This window comes from Trachinotus anak, unplaced genomic scaffold, assembly GCF_046630095.1.
Source record: "Trachinotus anak isolate AG129_WGS33_773 ecotype Australia unplaced genomic scaffold, CSIRO_AGI_Tana_v1 ptg000019l, whole genome shotgun sequence".
Lineage (NCBI taxonomy): Eukaryota > Metazoa > Chordata > Actinopteri > Carangiformes > Carangidae > Trachinotus > Trachinotus anak.
This window is the reverse complement of record NW_027273870.1, coordinates 14,736,854-14,755,949: the sequence shown is the minus strand read 5'-3', so window position 1 is coordinate 14,755,949 and position 19,096 is coordinate 14,736,854. Positions and strand designations below refer to the sequence as shown.

The following is a 19,096-nucleotide window of genomic DNA, read 5'->3' as shown; positions in this document are numbered from 1 at the left end:
GAGAAAAAGAGAGAGGGGGGGGGGGGGGTAAACTCTGTAGGATAATAATTACATGTTTTACTCAGCTTGTTGTACCTGCCCCCGTCTATGCCTGCTACCTGACTCTGACTCCTCCCACTCCTGTGTCACACACACACCTGAGCTCCTCAAACAGGTCACCTGTTGTACTCACTAATGTGGAGAAGAAGCTGTCAGTCTCACATTCTTCTCTTCACCTTGTTCATTCTGTGGAACGCTGTTACTCAGCATGCAGTGCTGCTCAGAGTTGCATTACACTAGGGTTCAGGTCTCTGCATGTATATTTTCACACTGTGCTGAAGTGAATGGAAACCAATGGCTGCTACCTGCTAGGCTAACATGTACCAGACAGTGAAGTTCAATCAAACAAGGAATCAGATTTATTCCTCACACAAAATCATGTTAAGCTTCACAAACGTCTCTGCACCTCCCTCCTCCTCCTCCTTGTTTGCTCCTTCCCTCCTCCCTGTCTTACTTCCTTCCTACATCCTTGAACAGGAATCTGGTGATACTCACCCATAAGGTTTCTCAGATCTCCCAGAACAACAACCATCGATGAAGAGACCCAACAGAGGATGGACTTCCTGCTCCAGGTGAGGAGGTCCTACCTGCCCCACCAGCAGGTGATTGGTCATGTCCTGTATCACAGTCCTCGTCAGACTGTAGCCAACAGTAAGAGTTGCAGAAGAGATTACTGAATCCAACCTGTGCCCTTTCTTTGTGACTCAGGGAAGAGGTGGGAAAAGTCACATCAGAACCCTCACATCCTGGATGTCGAACGGTCCCTGTCCCAGAACACAGTACAAGTTGGTCATCTTCTCACCTCTTAGGTAACCATGCAGTCAGTGGGGAACCCCAAGGTCAAACATACCAGCATTTTAAATGTTATATACAATCTCCTTCATTTTCATTATTATTTCTCTTATAATTGTCTTCTAATAATTAATTTTTTAGGGGTCACTGTCCAATCTGAACTTTCTTTTTATATTGTCTCTAGGCAGAGTAAAGGTCAGAAGGCCTGACGCCCACACAGCTGTGTGTGTTTAAATTAACCAATCAGATTAGATTTATAGTGGGATGACCAGACATCACTCCTGTAGTCCCTCCTGAAGGCTCAAGGTCAGCACTCTCACAGATCACACTGGCGTTTCAAATTGGTGTGCTCGCTGTGTTCACTTGGACCTCCCGGGTGAAACATCAACACAACATTGTGGGGACACTTCCAGTTTGTGGGTGGTAAACCATCAAAAACAAGCATACAAAAATGTTCCAGCTGGAAGTTGAAGAAATTGTTTTCATGTTGAAAGACATGAATAAGAAGAAGACTGCAGTTGACTTCACATGACAATATTCACAACCTGGGATACTTTAGTGAACCCCTTTTAATGTGATGATCTGTGGACTAAAAGAAGACAAATAACTGAGGAACAGACTTCTGTTACCCAGCAAACAGTGCTACAAACCTCCAAACTGACTAATGTTGAAGCATCTTTTTGCATGTTGCTATGCTCCTTTGAATGAGCTTGAAACTACTCACAAGCGACCTGGTGAGTTTAAGAGGCTCTGCTGCCTAAGGTGTATTTTTTTTTTTTTTGTTCCCTCTGTTTGTACAGATACATGTGAGTGGTCACAGTTTTTCCACTAACCATGGAAAAGCTAGCTAATGCTAGCTAACTTCAGTTAGGTAACAGCTGTGTCCCAGTTCAGGTGCCACATCCTTCACAGGACATGGTCTACAAAAGTGTGGCCCTTTGTGGCCATCGTAGACCATGAAGGCTGAATTGAAATGAGATGATCTGGTCTATGGAGGATTTCCACTTTGCGTCACCAGCTGTCCCAGCCCTTACTGTTGTATCAACACGTAACAAAAAGTTACACAATACTTACATTTCACAATGTAATCCTCAGGCTCTCTGTCTGTGGTGTTTACTGGCATATTATATTTCATGACCAGTGCAATGAATCTTGGGATATGTTTGACCATGAAGGATTCACCTGTTGGAGCCAGGAGTCCAGGAAAATGATGCAGCCTTCGAATGTGGCCCCTGAGTATTGCTGAGGGTCTGTGTCTAACCTGTTAATAGATCCAGTCTGTGAATCGGTGACAGAGGAGCAGACTGAGCACAGAGTCTCTGTTCATGATCAATACCACTGATTATATCCTGTACTGTCAGTTTATCAGGATCATACTCATCAGGCTGTTTCCACTGCAAGTTCTAACATCTGCCTCATATCCAGTGTCTGGACAGGGTTTAATACGTCATGACTACAATAGCCAGCAACAGGGGGGTCAGAGGCAACAACTGCTCCTAGCATCGTTGGGAGATTCACCTTTCCAGTCTCATCTGGTCTTCCTTTGTTTCAGCATTCATGATTTCAATCAGTGTCGATACCACTGCTGATGCAATTACTAACACTAATAGAGTGCTTCAGGAATGAGACCCAAGGGTGGGAACACACTGATCGTGTGGCATTTGTGCCAGCACGTCTTTGTTTTCATTTCAACGCTCACGTTAGAGCGGACACACTGCCAGCACTAATGCCTCTTGGCTGCGCCACGTGGTCTAGAGATTAGGTATCTAATTTTTTGCGTGTGATATGCACGTCTCCCAGCAAAATGGACAAGGACCATGGTGACATCATACCAGCAACATCACATAAAACTGACACCTTGCACTATAGTTGAAATATCTAGGCTGAATATGACAACATAAATATATATATATATATTAATCATTTTGGCAGCTGCATGTGGAGAGAGTGGAGTTTTAGAGACATTTTCTGTCAGACATAAATCAGAAATTAATTAAAATGAAAAGAAATCCAACATTCAAGGAGCCTGCAAACTCTGTGTAGAGAGACAGAGCTGACAGAAGCAGACACACACACACGCAAAGCAGGCAGTGTGTCCCCAATATAAAACCTGGAAATAAGTTCCCTCGCACCAAAGTCTGAGTTTTTTTATGTAACCTATGATGCCTGGCTATGACTCAAAGCCTGACAGCTAACAGTTAGCATACTGTGTGTTCAACATGACAGATGTCAATGACTCACAGCCTAGCAATACACTTGACAACGACACATTGATTTATTGACACAAACACAGACCAATCAGTGTGGAACTCAGAAACATCTTATATTGTGATGATGGTTGGGACACAACATGCTAAATGTCTATGTAAGCAATGAAGTATAATATTATAATTATTCAAATTGTAGGGTGAACCAGGAAATTTTAGTGTTTCATATATATTTGTGAGGACTGAGGACACCCAGCTTTAAACCAGGACGTTTGGTCACTGTAGATTAATGTGCATTATTGTGTTTTGCCAGCCTCTGAAATGTTTCCTGTTATCATTCAGTTTTCACATTTACCTGTTTACACATTTATACAGGCAAACTCTGAACTGTGCAGCTGACAATTCAACTGGTGACTCACACATGGTGTCTTGGTCTGTACAGCTGCTCCCACACTTACAGGAGTCGAGATAAAAATAACAAGTAAACACGTTACAGGCCAGCAAAGTTGTTTAGCTGTGGCTCTACAAAAGCTGTTTGAACTTTCTGTAACGTAGGTAGCAGTGGGTGACATACATATTGTCTTTAATCTGCAGATGTTAGCTAGTTTAAAACAAAATCTCACTTTCCACAATATGTGACCTTTAATGTTTCCAGCTGCCTTGTCTTAAAGCAAGAAACCTGATGCTAACATCAGTCAGTCAGTCCCCACACCAGCTGATCCCCACACCAAGCAGAAGAGTGAATAAAGAAACAGCATTGTTCTTTACTGCAGTGTTGAGCTACAGTGCCAGTGTTATAAATAAAAAAAGAAGCCTGTATTTCTTTCATAATATTTAGCTGCTTAGCATGTTCATATTTTCAACACTATATTCAACTCATGATAGAAGTAGAAAATTGGTTGTGACCAAGCATCAACCTCTGGAGCTGAAACATGAAGCATCAAAAGTGAAGAGCTAGAACCTGCAGTTCCTCTGATGAACACTGGAGTCTGGCTCCAACAGTGAGTCAATACCCTGAGACTCCCATGTTAAAATGTTCAACTTTACAGCAGAAATAAACATGTTTACAGGCTGGTGCAAAAAAACAGTTTTTGTCTCTATAGCTAATTTCTCCTTCATGACAACTGTACAGGGGTGAAGTTTTATATAACTCACCAGTGTACAATTTATCAAAGGTTATGGAGAATCGAGGGCGTGGCCTCTCTGAGTGACTTGGGGTGTAGTCACAGTTAGCTAGCTGCTAGCTGTCTGCTCTGTGTCAGCTCAGCTGATTCAGTCAGTGAACGTGACCTGTGTGTTTGTGATGTTGGTTCTTCTGGTAATTTGGCTTGTTGTTAACTGACTAACAGAGAAGTCCGAGTTCCTCTTTTTAGAGGTGAGTCAACTTCTACTATTTTATTTATATGTTAGCACTAATTGGCAGGTATCTGTGTCTGAGCTCACCATGCTTAGCTTGTTAACCTGCTAATCACCCAGCAAATGAATTAGCCTTAGGTTGCCCTTTGAGTAAGACACTAAGCTGTGCTACTGAGGCTAACAGGAGCATATACTTTCCACAGTTATTAGACTGGTTCCACCCACGCCCCACCTCTTTGACCATCTTTAGGCTAGCCAGGAGTTAGGGGTGGAGTCAGGAACTGCCAAGATGGTGATAGCAGGGCAGCTTCTAAATGGCTCTTCAGAAACCTGTTGGTGATGTCACAGAAACTATGTCCATCTTTATTTACGGTCTGTGGTTGTGATTGACCGGTCCCTGGATGATGGGCACACAGAGGACCAGGATAAAAGCTGTATGGATTTTTGGACAGTCCACTGATCCACCAATGCGGCAGCCTGACGTGTTCCTGGTGTGCCCGGTCTGACTCAGATTAGCTGTTCACACCAGAAGCTGGTCAAAGTCATTGTTGTGACTGACATCCCCAGTGTACCACTATCCTGTGAAGCATGGCTGTGTTATGGAACTGATTCAGGCTGACACAAGAAAAGACAGGACAAGTTCACATTAAGAAGTGGCTACCAAATTTGTTTCAACCAACAGAATTTAATTAATTTATTACAAAGTAAAATATTCACATCTTTCTGATTTCACAAAAAATAGTGAGTGTGCTCTCAACAAACGTGTTAAAGCCAACAGTTGTGTTGTTAGAGATACTGGTGACACTTAACTGGGAAGGGAACTTAATACAAGGGAGTGAGTTATCATTAGAGACGTGTTTATCTCAGTTTACGATAAAACCTCCAACTGTGACACAACTGCAGCTTCATCCAGGTGCCCTGACACCGTCTGTTCACATGGTGAAGTGTGTCTGCAGTGTAGCACAAATCAACACGTTCTACTTACAATTTACTGACTGTCCTGTGGGGAACCTGCAGTGACGCGACCTCTCAGGTGTTAGTGACGAGCCAATCAGCGGAGGGAAGCAGTCATATAAAATTCTTTGATTGACAGGCTGCAGAGAAAACACTAAACTCAGGACCAGACTTACTGATATGCATCATTAATTAAAGAGTTTATTTTGTACAAAATGATTCGTCTCTGATCTACCATTACAGGTTGTGACTGACACTGACAGCCATAACACAGTCAGAAGGCAACACAAACACAACACAAGGCCTAGAGTAGAAAAATGAAACACACCCACACAGGTGTTCTCAGCTGCTCTGACTGATCACGTCTCATTACAGGTGAGCGAACAGCTGCACTAATGACCAGTCTTCTCCACACAGGTAACATCACCTGGAAACCTGCTTGAGATAGTTTGTGTTGTGTGGTAACAGAGTCCAGACTGTTCAAATTAAAATCAGGAAAAGATCAGATCACATGTTGTCTGTTCATAATGTGATGTCATCACAGAACAGTTTAACGTCTGCTGATCCACAGGTGTCGTCACAAATTCACTATCAACCACACTTTCTCAGCTCAAGTACTTCACTTAGTACACACATGTAGTACTCTGTGTACTCAGTACATTCTGCTTTAGTTTGTGACTGTCAACAGTTTAGTGTTGCCTCAAATCAAACTCTGCTGTTGTGACCTCACCAGAAATGACAACAGTAACGTGACCTTCGTGTCGCCTGCTTGTCGGCTGCTTTGCCGCTAACGTTTTACCTTCTGTGTCCCTCCTGTGTCATGTGACATGGAAATTAGACTGCCATCAGCGCCAGTGACCTGTCCTCCTTGACATCGCCAGTGACATCGGTGACTCCTCCCCTTCTGCTACGTAGCCAAGATGGCGACCGATGAGGTTGAGAAGTGTCCATCATTTCACCATCCAGGTTACCATACTTTTCAGTGTGAGACAGTCTGAGTGTGTGAAGCAGCTACAGTTAGTTGGTGAAGGCAGATCTGAAGTTTAACAGTTTGATTTTGTTGGCACGAGTTCATAGTAAGAAAGAAGCAGAATGATTCCTTCTTGTGGATGAGAAGCACTGTACACAGGACATATTCATACTATCAGTGTACAGAGGGGATGTGCACAGAGCAGTGTTGTTAGTACAGTCAGGAAATATTAAGTGAAGCCGACAGCAGCAGATGAAGCAGTGACAGCTGGGAGAAGGACGACAGGAAGCTGTTTCCAGTAGAACCATGTGAATATTTCTGAGGGGAAATGTGGAGTAAATAACCTGTAGAGCACTTCCAGCCCCAGACCTCAGACTTCACACAACAGAGCTCTGAACGATCTGAGGTGAAATCTTCAGGTCTGTAAACATGACTCTGGAATGTGATTTCCCTCCATTTTCCATGGAGTTATGTAAATCCACGTGTGGAGGCCTGAAACAGTGACCTTCATATCAGTGTGATCACTGTCTCAAACAGGTCTCTACAGGACATGCTGGACTGAAGCTGACTGGTTACACTATCAGCAGACAGGAATTCAGACTGGAGCCAAACTGTTTCCTAGATAACACATTGGACTTCCAGGGAAAGGAGGAACCAAAAACCAACAGTCATCTGTCCTGTACAACATGTTGGACTCACTAGATACGGTGTAGGGATGTGTTTATGCAGCAGGGCAGAGCACACACACAACCTGTGACTGACAGAATGAGTCGTCATAGCAGTGAAGACACCCAGTCTGCAGACTGACACAGACCAGAGGGGAATCAGAGGGGACCGTCAGACCTCATCATTAATGAAAGACTAATGATCTTGTGTGGAGACACTTGGTAGATTATAGAGGAATGATGAGATTAATGATTAGGTTTCCTGTGGACCTGACCTGTTGTTATACAGACCAGGTTTGGAGACTCCCGACCTTGGATTCTGGATTCTCACCAAAGGAGATGGTGAATCACTAGAGAGGAAGACACCTGTCCACCTGCATGTGGTGATACCAGGGAGGTAGGACTGTGTCACAATCAGACACATCCGGAGAAAGAGACTGAACCAGACTGACACTGAACAGACTGAAGACTGAGGACCAATGTCTCAGAAGAACCGGTCAGAGGTTGAACTGGTTGATGTGTGTTACTGGTTTTAATGGTAGATTTTTTTTCCTGAGGTTCTTTAAATTTTGATTTTCTGACCACAGGAACGTTTTGGTCTCATGTGACCGTGAACATCTGGCTTCAGCTGCTGGTCCATCAACGCAGGGTTACACTGTAGTGACACCATCTTTAATCATGGTGAAGATCGTCAGAGGTTATCAGGCAGGGTGGTCCAGTATCTGCCCTCTCTTATTGGCTAATATTATTGATAATGGCATTGATTATCAAATTATCAAATGATTATTAAAATATTAATAAACAGCCCTGAAGCAGTGTATTTTTCTTGTTTACACAAGTGATGATGAACAGGTGATCATACCTGCTGCAGTGATGAAGCATGTGTGTGATGATGAACAGATGATCTTACCTTCTACGGTGATGAAGAGGTGTGTGATGATGAACAGGTGATCATTCCTGCTGCAGTGACGAACAGGTGTGCGATGATGAACAGGTGATCTTACCTTCTACGGTGATGAAGAGGTGTGTGATGATGAACAGGTGATCATTCCTGCTGCAGTGACTATCAGTTACTGGTCTCACTTTGTTTTAGTGCTGTATCTGTTTATATGTATTTAAACTCAGACATTTTACTGGTTGTTGAGAGGAAAGTGAGGAAACATGTCTTTGTGTTTTATTCAGCTCATATTGTCTAACACTTAATCCTGAGAATTATCCTCCTGGTTGTCCAGGAAACTTCAACTACACCTGATTATGGCTGTGTCTCAGTTCAGGGTCTCATCCTTCAGACTGCGTTACAGCAGAGAGACTAGACTGTCTCATTTCAAAGCCTCTTTAAGATATGTCCTCCCTTTCCTGGACCACAAAAGCTCCAACAAGTGGATGACAGAGAGCCTGAGGATTACACTGTTAAATGTAAGTATTGTGTTTTAGCTAAGTTCCACAGCTAACGGTACAACTGTTAAAACCAAGGGCCTTAAAACCTCAAGTTACTGAGAAAAAACAGTAAAGCATGGCTGCAACAGGAGCTGCGCATTGTGATGCAACAGTAAAAGCAGGAACAGCTGGTGATGGAAAGTGAAAATCCTCCGTAGACCAGACCGTCTCATTTCAGTTTGACCTTCACGGTCTACGAGAGTGATGAATGGCCACACCTTTGTAGACTGGGCCCTCTGAAGGATGTGGGCCCTGAACTGGGACACAGCTTATATGTAGCTGCTCTGTGCACTACATTATCCATGCTGCTTTGGCACAAACGAAGCTGACTGAAATCCTCCACTTCCTCCAGGACAGAAGCACTTGAAGTGACACAACTCCACTTAGCTACTGTTATGGATCATGTATAAACCAAATCTTAACACCTGCTCTCTGCACCATCCTGTCACACACCTGTCTGTACCTCAGCTGACTGCTCATATTAAAAGAAATGCAATGTGGGACAGCTGAGATCTAATGGATGGATAATGGTCATCCTGAAAGGTTAGGGTTAAGGGACAGAAAAATGAAGGTAGTTGAAGTGTACTCATATGAGAGTGTGTCTATGTGTGTGTGTGTGTGTGTGTGTGTGTGTGCACAGACTATGTGTGATACTCTCTCTCTCTACTGCTTATGCACGTCTTCATGTCGCAGGATCTTATACAGGACCCAGTAAAAGATGTTGAAGAAGAGGAAGGCCAGAGGGAAGCCGGCCCTCGACACAGTGTCTATCTTTTTGGCTCTGTCGATGAATAACTTCCTCATCTCCTCAGTGCTTTTACCCCCACCACCTGCTGCTGCTGCAGGTGGACTCTGGGTAGTGTTTGCTGTGGCTCCTTGGGTGTTCAGAGCAGTCACAGTGTTGTTGGTGCTGGCCTTCGAGTCCTTGCTGTTGCTGGGAGTGGAGGTCACAGCCGCTGTGGAGGTCAGCCTGCTCTCATGTACTTCCCCTTCCTGTTGGAGAGAGAGAGAGAGAGGAGGAGGGGGTGGGGGGTGGGGGTGGGGGGGTCAGAGTTCACTTCAGAGAACTCATTCATTATTCTGTCCACTGGCTCCACATGCCACTGATGGGCCCTTGAGCCAGGCACAGAGGGAAGGTTAAACTGCTCTGTTCATAAATTATTTATGTTGGTCAGTATAGAAATTATTAATTTCACTCTAGTTGTGTTTAGGAATTTAATAACTGGTCATAACTGGTCATAACTTATCAAAACTGATCAGAACTGATCCCTTAGAGGTTTGTTTATGTACAGTGGCTTCAGGAAGTATTCAGACCCAGACATGACTCTTTATACTGTAGATGTAAATGTACATCAGTCTGCTCTCAATGATCCATGATGAGTTACATTTTTTTGTGAATTCATTAAAAATCAAAAACTGAAAAAACTGAAAACTCTCATTAACAAAACTCTTCAGACCCTGAATCAGGCTATATCAGACTGGACAGGAAGTCTCTGTGAACTTTCCTTGTCAGGTCTCTCTACGAATGATCTATGGGGTTTAGGTCTAGAGACTCAAGGACAGTCAGGTTCTCCATCTCTGCAGAGGACTTCTGAAACTGTGTTACAGTGACCATTGGGTTCTTGGTCTCCTCCCTGACCCAGGTCCTTCTTACCTGGTCCCTGCTCTAGAGGAGTCTTGGTTCCAGTTCTTGTTCTACTGTTCTTCTCAGAGCTTTTAGTCCTGATCTCTGTCTCCCCACAGTTTGTTTGTTTGTTCTCAGAGGTCTAAAGAGAGTCCACTGGACTTCATGGCCTCTGTCCTGGCCAGCGGATGAACTCTGGGACCTGATAAACAGGTGTGTGTCTTTATAAACTCTCAAATCAGCTCAGTTCACCACTCAGTGGTGAACTGAGTCAGTCCGAACTGAACTGGACTCAGTCAGGTTCTGGCCTCATCTCAGAGATAATAAAATTGGATGATGTCTCTTTGTGCTCTGTTGGTGCTTCTTGACTGTTTGATATTCACATTATTGTAGATGCATGAAGACGGCGGCTCGTTCACAGCACACTGCTCAGTTGTGCAGATATAAACTTCTAGTAGTAACGTTTACACTGCACCAGACAGGGAACACAAAATGTATTCATGCGCCAACAAACTTCTACTCTATTCTCTTTCCTCTACTCTACAAATGCACACAACTCTTTGCAGGAAGTACTTAAACTAATTAACAAATTAATAATAATAAAACTCAGACTAGGGGTGAGCTGATGATCTTATATCATGGAGAATTTGGCATACGATCTACTTTTTGAGATAAATCATACAGATCGCATCATTAAAATATATATTAATGATGATATGATATAATTAGATATTTAAAAGTTAAGTCTCTGTTAACCAGACCATGTTAACTCTTAAACAGCTAGCTACTAACTAGACGATGTTAACTGTTAAACAGTTAACATCGTCATCATTTAACACTCCACGTGAGCAGAACAAGAACCACTGTCACCAGCTGCAGTCCAGGACGGTGGAGTTCCAGTCTGTCTGCGGGACCAGAGACCTGCCAGCAGGCAGGGAGACAGGAGATAGGATGAGCTTGGGCAGAGACTAAACTTTCAAACAAAAATACTTACATATAGAACCTCATAAATAAATAACAGCGCTGTCTGAACAAATAGTCCATATGAACTGTGAACCATGGATCCATGGAAAGAACTAAGATACTTTTACAGTAAAACCGTCATGGATTGCAATTCTACCCAAAATGATTGTCATGATCTTTTGGCCAGATTACCCACCCCTTTCTCATACTACAACATAAACTGGTCCAAATCAACTATTCTTTTTATCTAAGTGAGCTCATGGGGTCATAATTCCTCCACCTTGACTAATCCCAGACAGCTGGGTGTTAAACTGTCAGAGTTTACTCAGATTCATTTCATCATGAGAAAAAAAAAATCAACAATGATCTAAAACTGTGGTCAAACCTCCTCCCTATCTCTAACTTCATGAATAGCAACTATCAAGTTTAAAATCCTACCTCAGGTCAACAACCTCTTCTCAACGATTCCTGTCAGATGGTTCCAGTCACTGACTTCGTTCATATCACAGTCTACTGGAAAAATAAAAAAACCAAAACCAACCTCTCCAGTGAGCACAGACGTAGCTAGATTTAATTATTAATCTCTGACAAACCGATAACAGCGTCTCGTTAAGTCTGACCAGTTTTTATTAACTGCAGTTGGATCAGTAAAGGTCCAGGAAGTGTTGAAGTTGACTAGTAAGTACTGGACTTGGTCTGACCAGCCACTGAGTCAAATGTACTGGTTTGTAGTCCTGAATGGTCTGAGCCCAGAAGGGGAAACCACCTGCTTCACTGTTTTAAGTTGTGGTGCTTTAATTTAAATGTCTGACAGTTTGGTAACATGTGAGATTTGAGTAAACAGAGAAGCAGAAAGCCTCAGTTCAGTTTCTGATGTTTGAAAAATGTCTTTGCCATTATGGATCACTGTGTGTAGACTGGAGGTCTGAACACTGAAGACACTGTGATGTGGTTTACACACTGCTTTTTGTTTTAGAGGCACTGTTCATTCTTTTAAAATGAATCAATAGGCTGATAACTGGCCACTATGGAACACTGAACAGTTTTCTTAGAGACAATGTGCAATTTTCATCAATATGACCTCTGACTGTGGCACCTGACCTGGGGGTCCGGATCCCCGAAGGTGGTCTAAGATAATTCTACAAGATAATTAGAAACAGGAAAAGTTCTTCAAATGAAACAGGTCTGAACCTGCTGTTAGCTGCTCAGTTGTGGTCCATTGACTCACCGTTCAAAAACCGAAATTATCCTAAAACCCGGACATTAGTCACATGGTGTCACTTCCTGTTCCCTGGTCCTGCAGTCTCTGGTTGTTTGAATGTGTTTTTTTATGACTGAAATAAGGTTTGTGTTTAACACCAGCTCAGGACATTTTCATGTTTTATTCTCTGATGTAAAATCCATCAGTAAATACCCGAGTCCTATCTTCTCAAAGCTCTTCCGTCTGTTAAAAACGACCTTACAAGTGTCTAAATGAGACTACAGAGGTTGTGGGGGATGTTAAATGTTGTCAGTCCGAACATGAAAACTGATCTACTCACAAGTCCACCTTTACAGCCTTGTTGAGTTTATACTTGCGCTCTAACAAACTGTTACTAACTTTGTAAGAGGAAAAGATTTTGTAGAAGAGGTCAGAGCTAAATGAAACTACAAGATGAAGTTTAGTGATGGTGACGTTGAAGTCATGTGACTGTGGTGTAGTCGGTTTATAGCCTTAGCTTTTTACTTCTGCTGATTGCATTTTGGCTTCAAACATCACAAAGTGGTGTTCATTAGTGAAGATTATCCTGCTGAACAAGACCTGTCAGGATCAGAAACTGTTTATTTTCTGTAATAATTCAAACACAATAGAGTTTGTGGAGGGAATCAAGGGGTGATAACATCCAAGTTGGCCGACAACTATATATTCCTGCAGCTCTGTATTAGGCCACTGTCCACCTACAGGACAATCTGCTCCACTCTTCTTATCTGACCAGTGATCAGGACCATGTGTGTACGAACCTCCGTATCTACATAAATATGTTGTGTTATATATAATGTTATGTTACATATAATACGGGATGTTGGTTCACTGTACAGTAGTTTCTCTCCTTATATAATGTTTTTTACTGACATAATAACTTCATGTTGTCCTTTCTAACTTTAGTTAGAAAAGTAAAATGGTTGTGACAGTCGTTGTCCCAATGCCCTACCACTGACTGTCGACCACCTGTTTGTTAGAGCAGCAGGAACTGAAGGACTCACAACTACTCACTAACATGCAAGTGACTCATGAAATAAACACATGCAAACATGCATGAACACACACACAAATACAGTGCATTACCCTGTGGTTGCTGGTGTAGATGTTGCTCATAGATCCGTACAGAGGCTCTGCTGGTTTGAGCCCGTTGTCAGTGTGAACACGGCGGAGGGAATCAGCAAGCTCCGCTGGATCAACTGCACCTCCACTGTTCTAGCGACCGGCAGCATGCACACCACACAGACCATAGGGAGAACAGACAGCATCCAGAACAGGGTTGGGACGCCCACTGATTCAGTCAACATGTGTGTCACAGGTCAGTTACAGTGGCTCAGGTCAACTCCCTTCACACAACAGCTGACTGATTAACTAATACAAGCTGAAAACAAACAGGTGAACATCAAACATTTTCCAGGTGAAGATAACAGACTTCCTGTCAGAGGTTTCCACACATCCCATCCTCTTTTCCATCAACAACATTTTCCTGTCTAACAAATCATCCTGTACTCATCTACACACTATACAATCAACTCCCCCAGTCTAATAAAACTACTGTCTTCTTTGGACAGTTTGCATCAGTATATAGAGGCATCAGCAGTTCTCTCTGCTGTCAGAAATATACCAGCACCTGAATCCTACAAACCTGGTTCCTAACCAGAGAGGAGGACTGTCACATGGGCTCAGGGTCTGTTTTCTGTCAGCTGTGTAGTGCAGCAGATAACTGCATGTTTCAGGGAAATCCTTCAAATGTGGACACAAATGGAGAAGAGAGGGATGGTGTAACAATTCTTTCTGTCTCTGCCAGTGTGTGTGATATAAAAACTTTATATTGAAAGATTTTTTGTCAAGGTGTGTGTGTGTGTGTGTGTGTGTTTGTGTGCCTATATGTGTCTATGTATGTGTATTGTTGTTACATCTAACCCAGACTCTTGTAGCCAAGCACTAGCTTACCTTACAGCTAACAGCAAAACATTAGCAGATGGATATCTACACAGACACACAATAAAGTTGATTTAAGTTTTAATTTTTAAGAATTTAACTACAAAAATAAATAAAGTTGAAATAAATTCTTTCTTACCTCAAAATAAGTTTTTTTCTTTTCTTTCTAAACTTGTCTGTGTCTGCCACAGGGCGCCACGTCCTCTTATTTGGAATAATGACTAAACTGAACATATGCAGAGTGACTCAGGTGATTCATAACTTGTTCCTGATTGGAGAAATTCTTAGTTTAAGTGTTACAACTGACCCGTGTTACAAGCAATCCCAGTCTCCTCTGCAAAACCTGGTAAAAATCATCTTGTGATTAAACACATTATAACCACTCAAAAATTCAAGATGGCCACTATTTCTGGCAAGAAAATGTCTTTTTTTGTTTACCCACCGTTTTCTCATATAAATGATGTAGGTGTCAAATAATATTTTTAACAGTATAGAAGGAGAAAATTAAACCTACTGATGAGTACATTTCAGCAAAAAGTTTTTTTTTAAATCTTTTTAAACCAAACATTTTTCCCTTCAAATATGAACAAGCGCACACTGAAGTAACTTTTCATGTTGAAGCTTTAAGGAAAAATGTTTTGATCATGTGCCTTTGAAATACCAAAGGGTGCAATTCAGTTGACAGGGTTTGTTTGCTAACTTGTAAACTAGCTAGCTAACTAGCCTGGCACGCTAATTAGCAAGCTAATTTTAACTACTAATGTTGACTGAGGGTTGATTAAAACAAGTAGACTTGATGTTTACATGACTTTTGGATCATCGATCATATGAATGTTATGTTTTTGACAGGTTAAAACATAGGATTAAATAGCAAAATCACTGATGCCAGGTCTTTTTTTATGTGGCTAGTCCATTGTACTTAGTGTGGGTGATTTTCAGACAAAAAGAAAACAAAAGGTAAAATGTTTTCACCTGTAGTTCAACAGGACAACATGTTGTGACAGTCTGACTACAAGCAAGCTGGTTAGCGTAGCTTATATCAGCTACATTTTCATGAAGTCCAAGCTTTAAGTGAAAGATGTGCTTTTTAAATGTCAAAGGGTGAAATGCAGTTGACAGGGTTTGTTTGCTAACTTGTGAACTAGCTCAGTAACTAGCCTGGCCTGCTAGCGATTTAGCGTAGCAAGCTAATGTTAGGTACCAATGCTGACTTAAGGGTTGAATAAAACAGGCAGACTGTTGATTTTTACATAACCTTTGGTTCATCACTCATAATAAATGGTTTAAAAATGTAAGAATTGTGAATTTGACATCCTTAGGGTTAAAAAACAGGATGACGCTGCATAATCATTGAAATCTGTCCTGTGTGTAAATGGCCATTTTGAAATGTCAAGTGGCTAATGGGATTTTTCAAATGAATGGCCCCAGAGGGACCAACATACACCTTTTGGTGCTTGTATCCACATTTAAAAGACTATTAAAGTTATCCCCTGCACTAGTGGGGGTTTCAAACTATTTTAATATTATTTCCACTTATGTTTGGACCAGTTTCCAGGTCTTACATCATGATCAAGCTTCCTCCAGCTGGAACAACTTGTAAATTCAATCAGTCAGGTATCTGCACATGTGGTATTTTATAATCACACTGTTAACTGACTTTCATTTTCAACTAGTTTACGTTTTTAATTTGCAGTAAATGCTGTTTGTGAATGTAAGTTGACTGAATGCCGAGTTCATCCTTTCCCTGTCCACAGAGATCTTCATCATGCACTGACAGCGGACTCATCCTCAGTGTGGATGGCCCTCTGTCAGAGGAATCATAGAGCCGCATAGCTGCAGTCATGCTTGGTCATGCACTGATACAGTGAGTGAGATGTGGTGTTTCAGAAGGCTCAAACATGCACAGTCAGGTGTTTCTCTCCTCAGGGCCTCCCTCCTTTGAGCTTCACATTGCAATAATAAAATGTCATCACAAGGTGGCAGCCTCAAACCAGTGATGACAGAAAACAAAATATTCCTCAGCAGACTGCATGAGCTTACCTGTATACATGTACATGTACAGGTGTAATTGTGTGGCTGATGTAGTGTTGATTGTCTTGTGTGTTGTAGGGTTTGTCTGTACCTTGCTCTTGCTCTTGTGATGCCGTCTAAACCGCAGCAGCTCTTTGTGTTGCCTCGACACAAAGTTGACGGCAGCATACTCCAGCAGTGCTGAGAAGACGAAGAGCAGACACACGGCCATCCAGATGTCTATGGCCTTAACATAGGAGACCTACACACACACACACACGCACACACAAACGATGGAAATAAGACAACAATTACAGGATGTGAGGAAAGTCTTGAAGATTGAGTGATAAAGATAAAACATTAAAATACTAAAAGAGTAGGTGAGTTGTTGAGTTGGAAGTGAGTGAAAGCAGAAATAAAAGTAGAAAAAAAAAAAAAAATCGAAAAAAAGTAAAACATTCCAGAACATAAACCTAGAATAAAAGGACACATCAGTAAAATGCCCAAATTATATAATAATAATAATAATAAGATAAATAAAATTCAGTTAAAAGCCAGAATAAAAAGGTTGGTCTTCAGTTTCCTGCCCTCAGGTCTCCAGGAAGGCTGTTCCACAGTAATAAAAAGATGCCTCTCTATGGTTTTTATTCTGACATTGGTTTAATTAAAACACCTTAAGCAGAAGAAACTATGATCAGTCAATAAATAAAATATTGTTTTAAAACATTTAAATATTAAATGTATATATAAATTGTCGGCCCAATTGCGACACCTTCATGGTCCACAGTTTTGGAATAACAGGTTGGTAACCACTGCCTTAGGACTTTGGTGAAACTGAGATGGCCTCTAGTGCTACCATGAGGCTGATATGATTTTGTTTTGTGTAAAATAAATCTGCATGTTCCAGAGAGACTAGGACAAAGTTTGGTGCAGCATCATGATCCCAGATTATCCTCATCACTCATCATGACTTTAAAGGCTGTTTCTTACTTTGCCTCTGAAGCTCTGTAGCAATCAGCCAGAGCAGGATCCAATAGTTCTATTTCAACTGGACTGAAAACTGTCCCCACTTTAATAGTAAGTCAATAATATCTTTACACAAAAACTTAATTTCACTACTGAACCATGTCTATTCTTCTTAAATGTACATTCAGAAAGCTACTACAGCCCCCCCCCCCCCCAGTGGCTGTGCCACTGAAGTGTGTGGCGTCAAAATGTGGTAACCTCATTCCTTTATGAAATAATGACTTATTCAGACATGTGTAACCTACTGGAGTGCAAAGCTCTGTTAAGCACTGGAAACATGAGAAACCTCCTAACCTCTAAACACACACACACACACACACACACACACACACAGAGCTCGGTCATGTTGTGGAGGTGTATGTATACAGTATGTGTGAGAGAGATGTGTGTGTTAATAAGGGTTATGTAACAAAGTGCTCCATGTCTGATCTTTCCTCATGCATACAAGATACCAGAGCAAGACTGAAGCCTTGTCCTCACACGCATGATGTGTACTCGCCATGCAAACATCCACACACACTCACACACGCACACTCTGACCCCTCTACCACTACTTAATAATATTAATGATAATAATGATAAATTTTATTTATGTGGCACTTTTGAAAACACAACTACAAAGTGCTTTACAATGAAACACAGAAGAAAACAACCGAGTAAAACAACAACAAAGTCATAAATAAGTCACAGATGAGAAGTTTGAAAAAATGTGTTTTTAAAAGATATTTAAAAGATGAGACCGTTTTCTCCTCGGGTAAGTGGCTCCAGAGTCTGGAGCTCTGATGGAGCAGCACCATCACCTTTGTGTTGGAGCACTTGTGTTGGAGTTGTGGGGGTGAGGGGGTTGCTGTGTTGAAATGATGGTTATCTGCTGTTTTTGGTCAAACCCCTCTTGTTCAGCAGACTGGATGCTGCTGCCCCCTGCTGTTAGAGTTGACCTCTGCATGTACACAATTGGACTCAGAACTTTTGCATACCTTAAGCGGCAAATTGTACCAGTGTACTTTAATGTCACAACACAAGTTAGCAGGTCTGCTTTACTTCAGATGAGGAGTAAGGAGGAGAGGGATTTTTGACTGAGCAGGGAATGACAGCAGTGTGGTCGACTGGTTATGACTGTGTGGGCAATAACATCCATATGTCTGACAGACAGAAAGGTTGAATCTTTGAGATGTAGAAAACAGGACTGAACCATTGATTTAACATGTTTATCTGCGGCTGCAGTTAAAAATGACACCAGGCACAACTTGGTCTGTGAGAACAAGAATGGACTGAGGGCCAGCAACGAACAGCTTTAAGTCATTAATGACCTTAAGAGGTTTGGTTTCTGTACTATGGTTTTACCATACCTATACTCTGTATGCATACATAAACTATGTCCTTCTAAATAGGGACATCATGAGAACCAATACTTCATAACTAAGTTGATGACAAAATGTGATGGTACATTTTTCTGAATAGGTACTGAAGGTACTGTAGATGTGATTCCTCCTGGACTGAGGAGAGCAGTATAATATCACTACAACTGTTGTATTCTGACATCAAACTGGGAGAGAAGAGGAAGAAGAAGAAAAAAAAAGAAGAAGACTGGCACAGTAAACAAAATGTGCAGCAACAGGTTGTAGATGAGCAGATGTAAGTATGTAAACGGAGCCACAGGAGGAGTTCAGGATGAATGAGTTTCAGTTGTTCACTTTATATTAACATGTCATCAACATGTCCATGTCCTCAAATGTTCCTGTTACTGTCAGTGAACTGTGACAGTTGACATCTGTTGTAGCAATGCTCCTCACACAACATTCACAGAGGCTAACATTAGCTTGTTTAGGCTAACATTAGTTTGTTTAAGCTAACGCCAGCGTGCCCAGGCAA

At 41.8% G+C, this 19,096-nt stretch overlaps 1 protein-coding gene and 1 long non-coding RNA gene across 4 annotated transcripts in view; one reads left to right on the top strand and one right to left on the bottom strand.

Annotated features, from left to right (window-relative positions):
- The first annotated feature begins 774 nt into the window (after nucleotides 1-774).
- On the top strand, nucleotides 775-7,691 carry LOC139637175 (uncharacterized). The gene is made up of 4 exons (XR_011694552.1): nucleotides 775-4,413; nucleotides 5,724-5,765; nucleotides 6,187-6,314; nucleotides 7,571-7,691. It is a non-coding gene; the product is annotated as an uncharacterized lncRNA (long non-coding RNA).
- The window catches only part of LOC139637172 (glycine receptor subunit alpha-3-like), a 53,231-nt gene continuing 39,659 nt past the window's right edge, over nucleotides 5,525-19,096 (bottom strand). Inside the window, exons 8-11 of one of the 3 annotated variants that reach the window (XM_071505777.1) lie at nucleotides 16,311-16,460; nucleotides 13,893-13,990; nucleotides 13,334-13,462; nucleotides 9,277-9,413 (exon numbers count right to left, since the gene is read on the bottom strand). In XM_071505777.1, coding sequence (XP_071361878.1) covers nucleotides 13,360-13,462; nucleotides 13,893-13,990; nucleotides 16,311-16,460 — 351 coding nt within the window. In that variant the 3' untranslated portion in view covers nucleotides 9,277-9,413; nucleotides 13,334-13,359. Of the gene's footprint in view, nucleotides 9,414-13,333; nucleotides 13,463-13,892; nucleotides 13,991-14,327; nucleotides 16,461-19,096 lie in introns of those variants that run through there. The other 2 variants (XM_071505776.1, XR_011694551.1) reach the window with 2 other exon arrangements.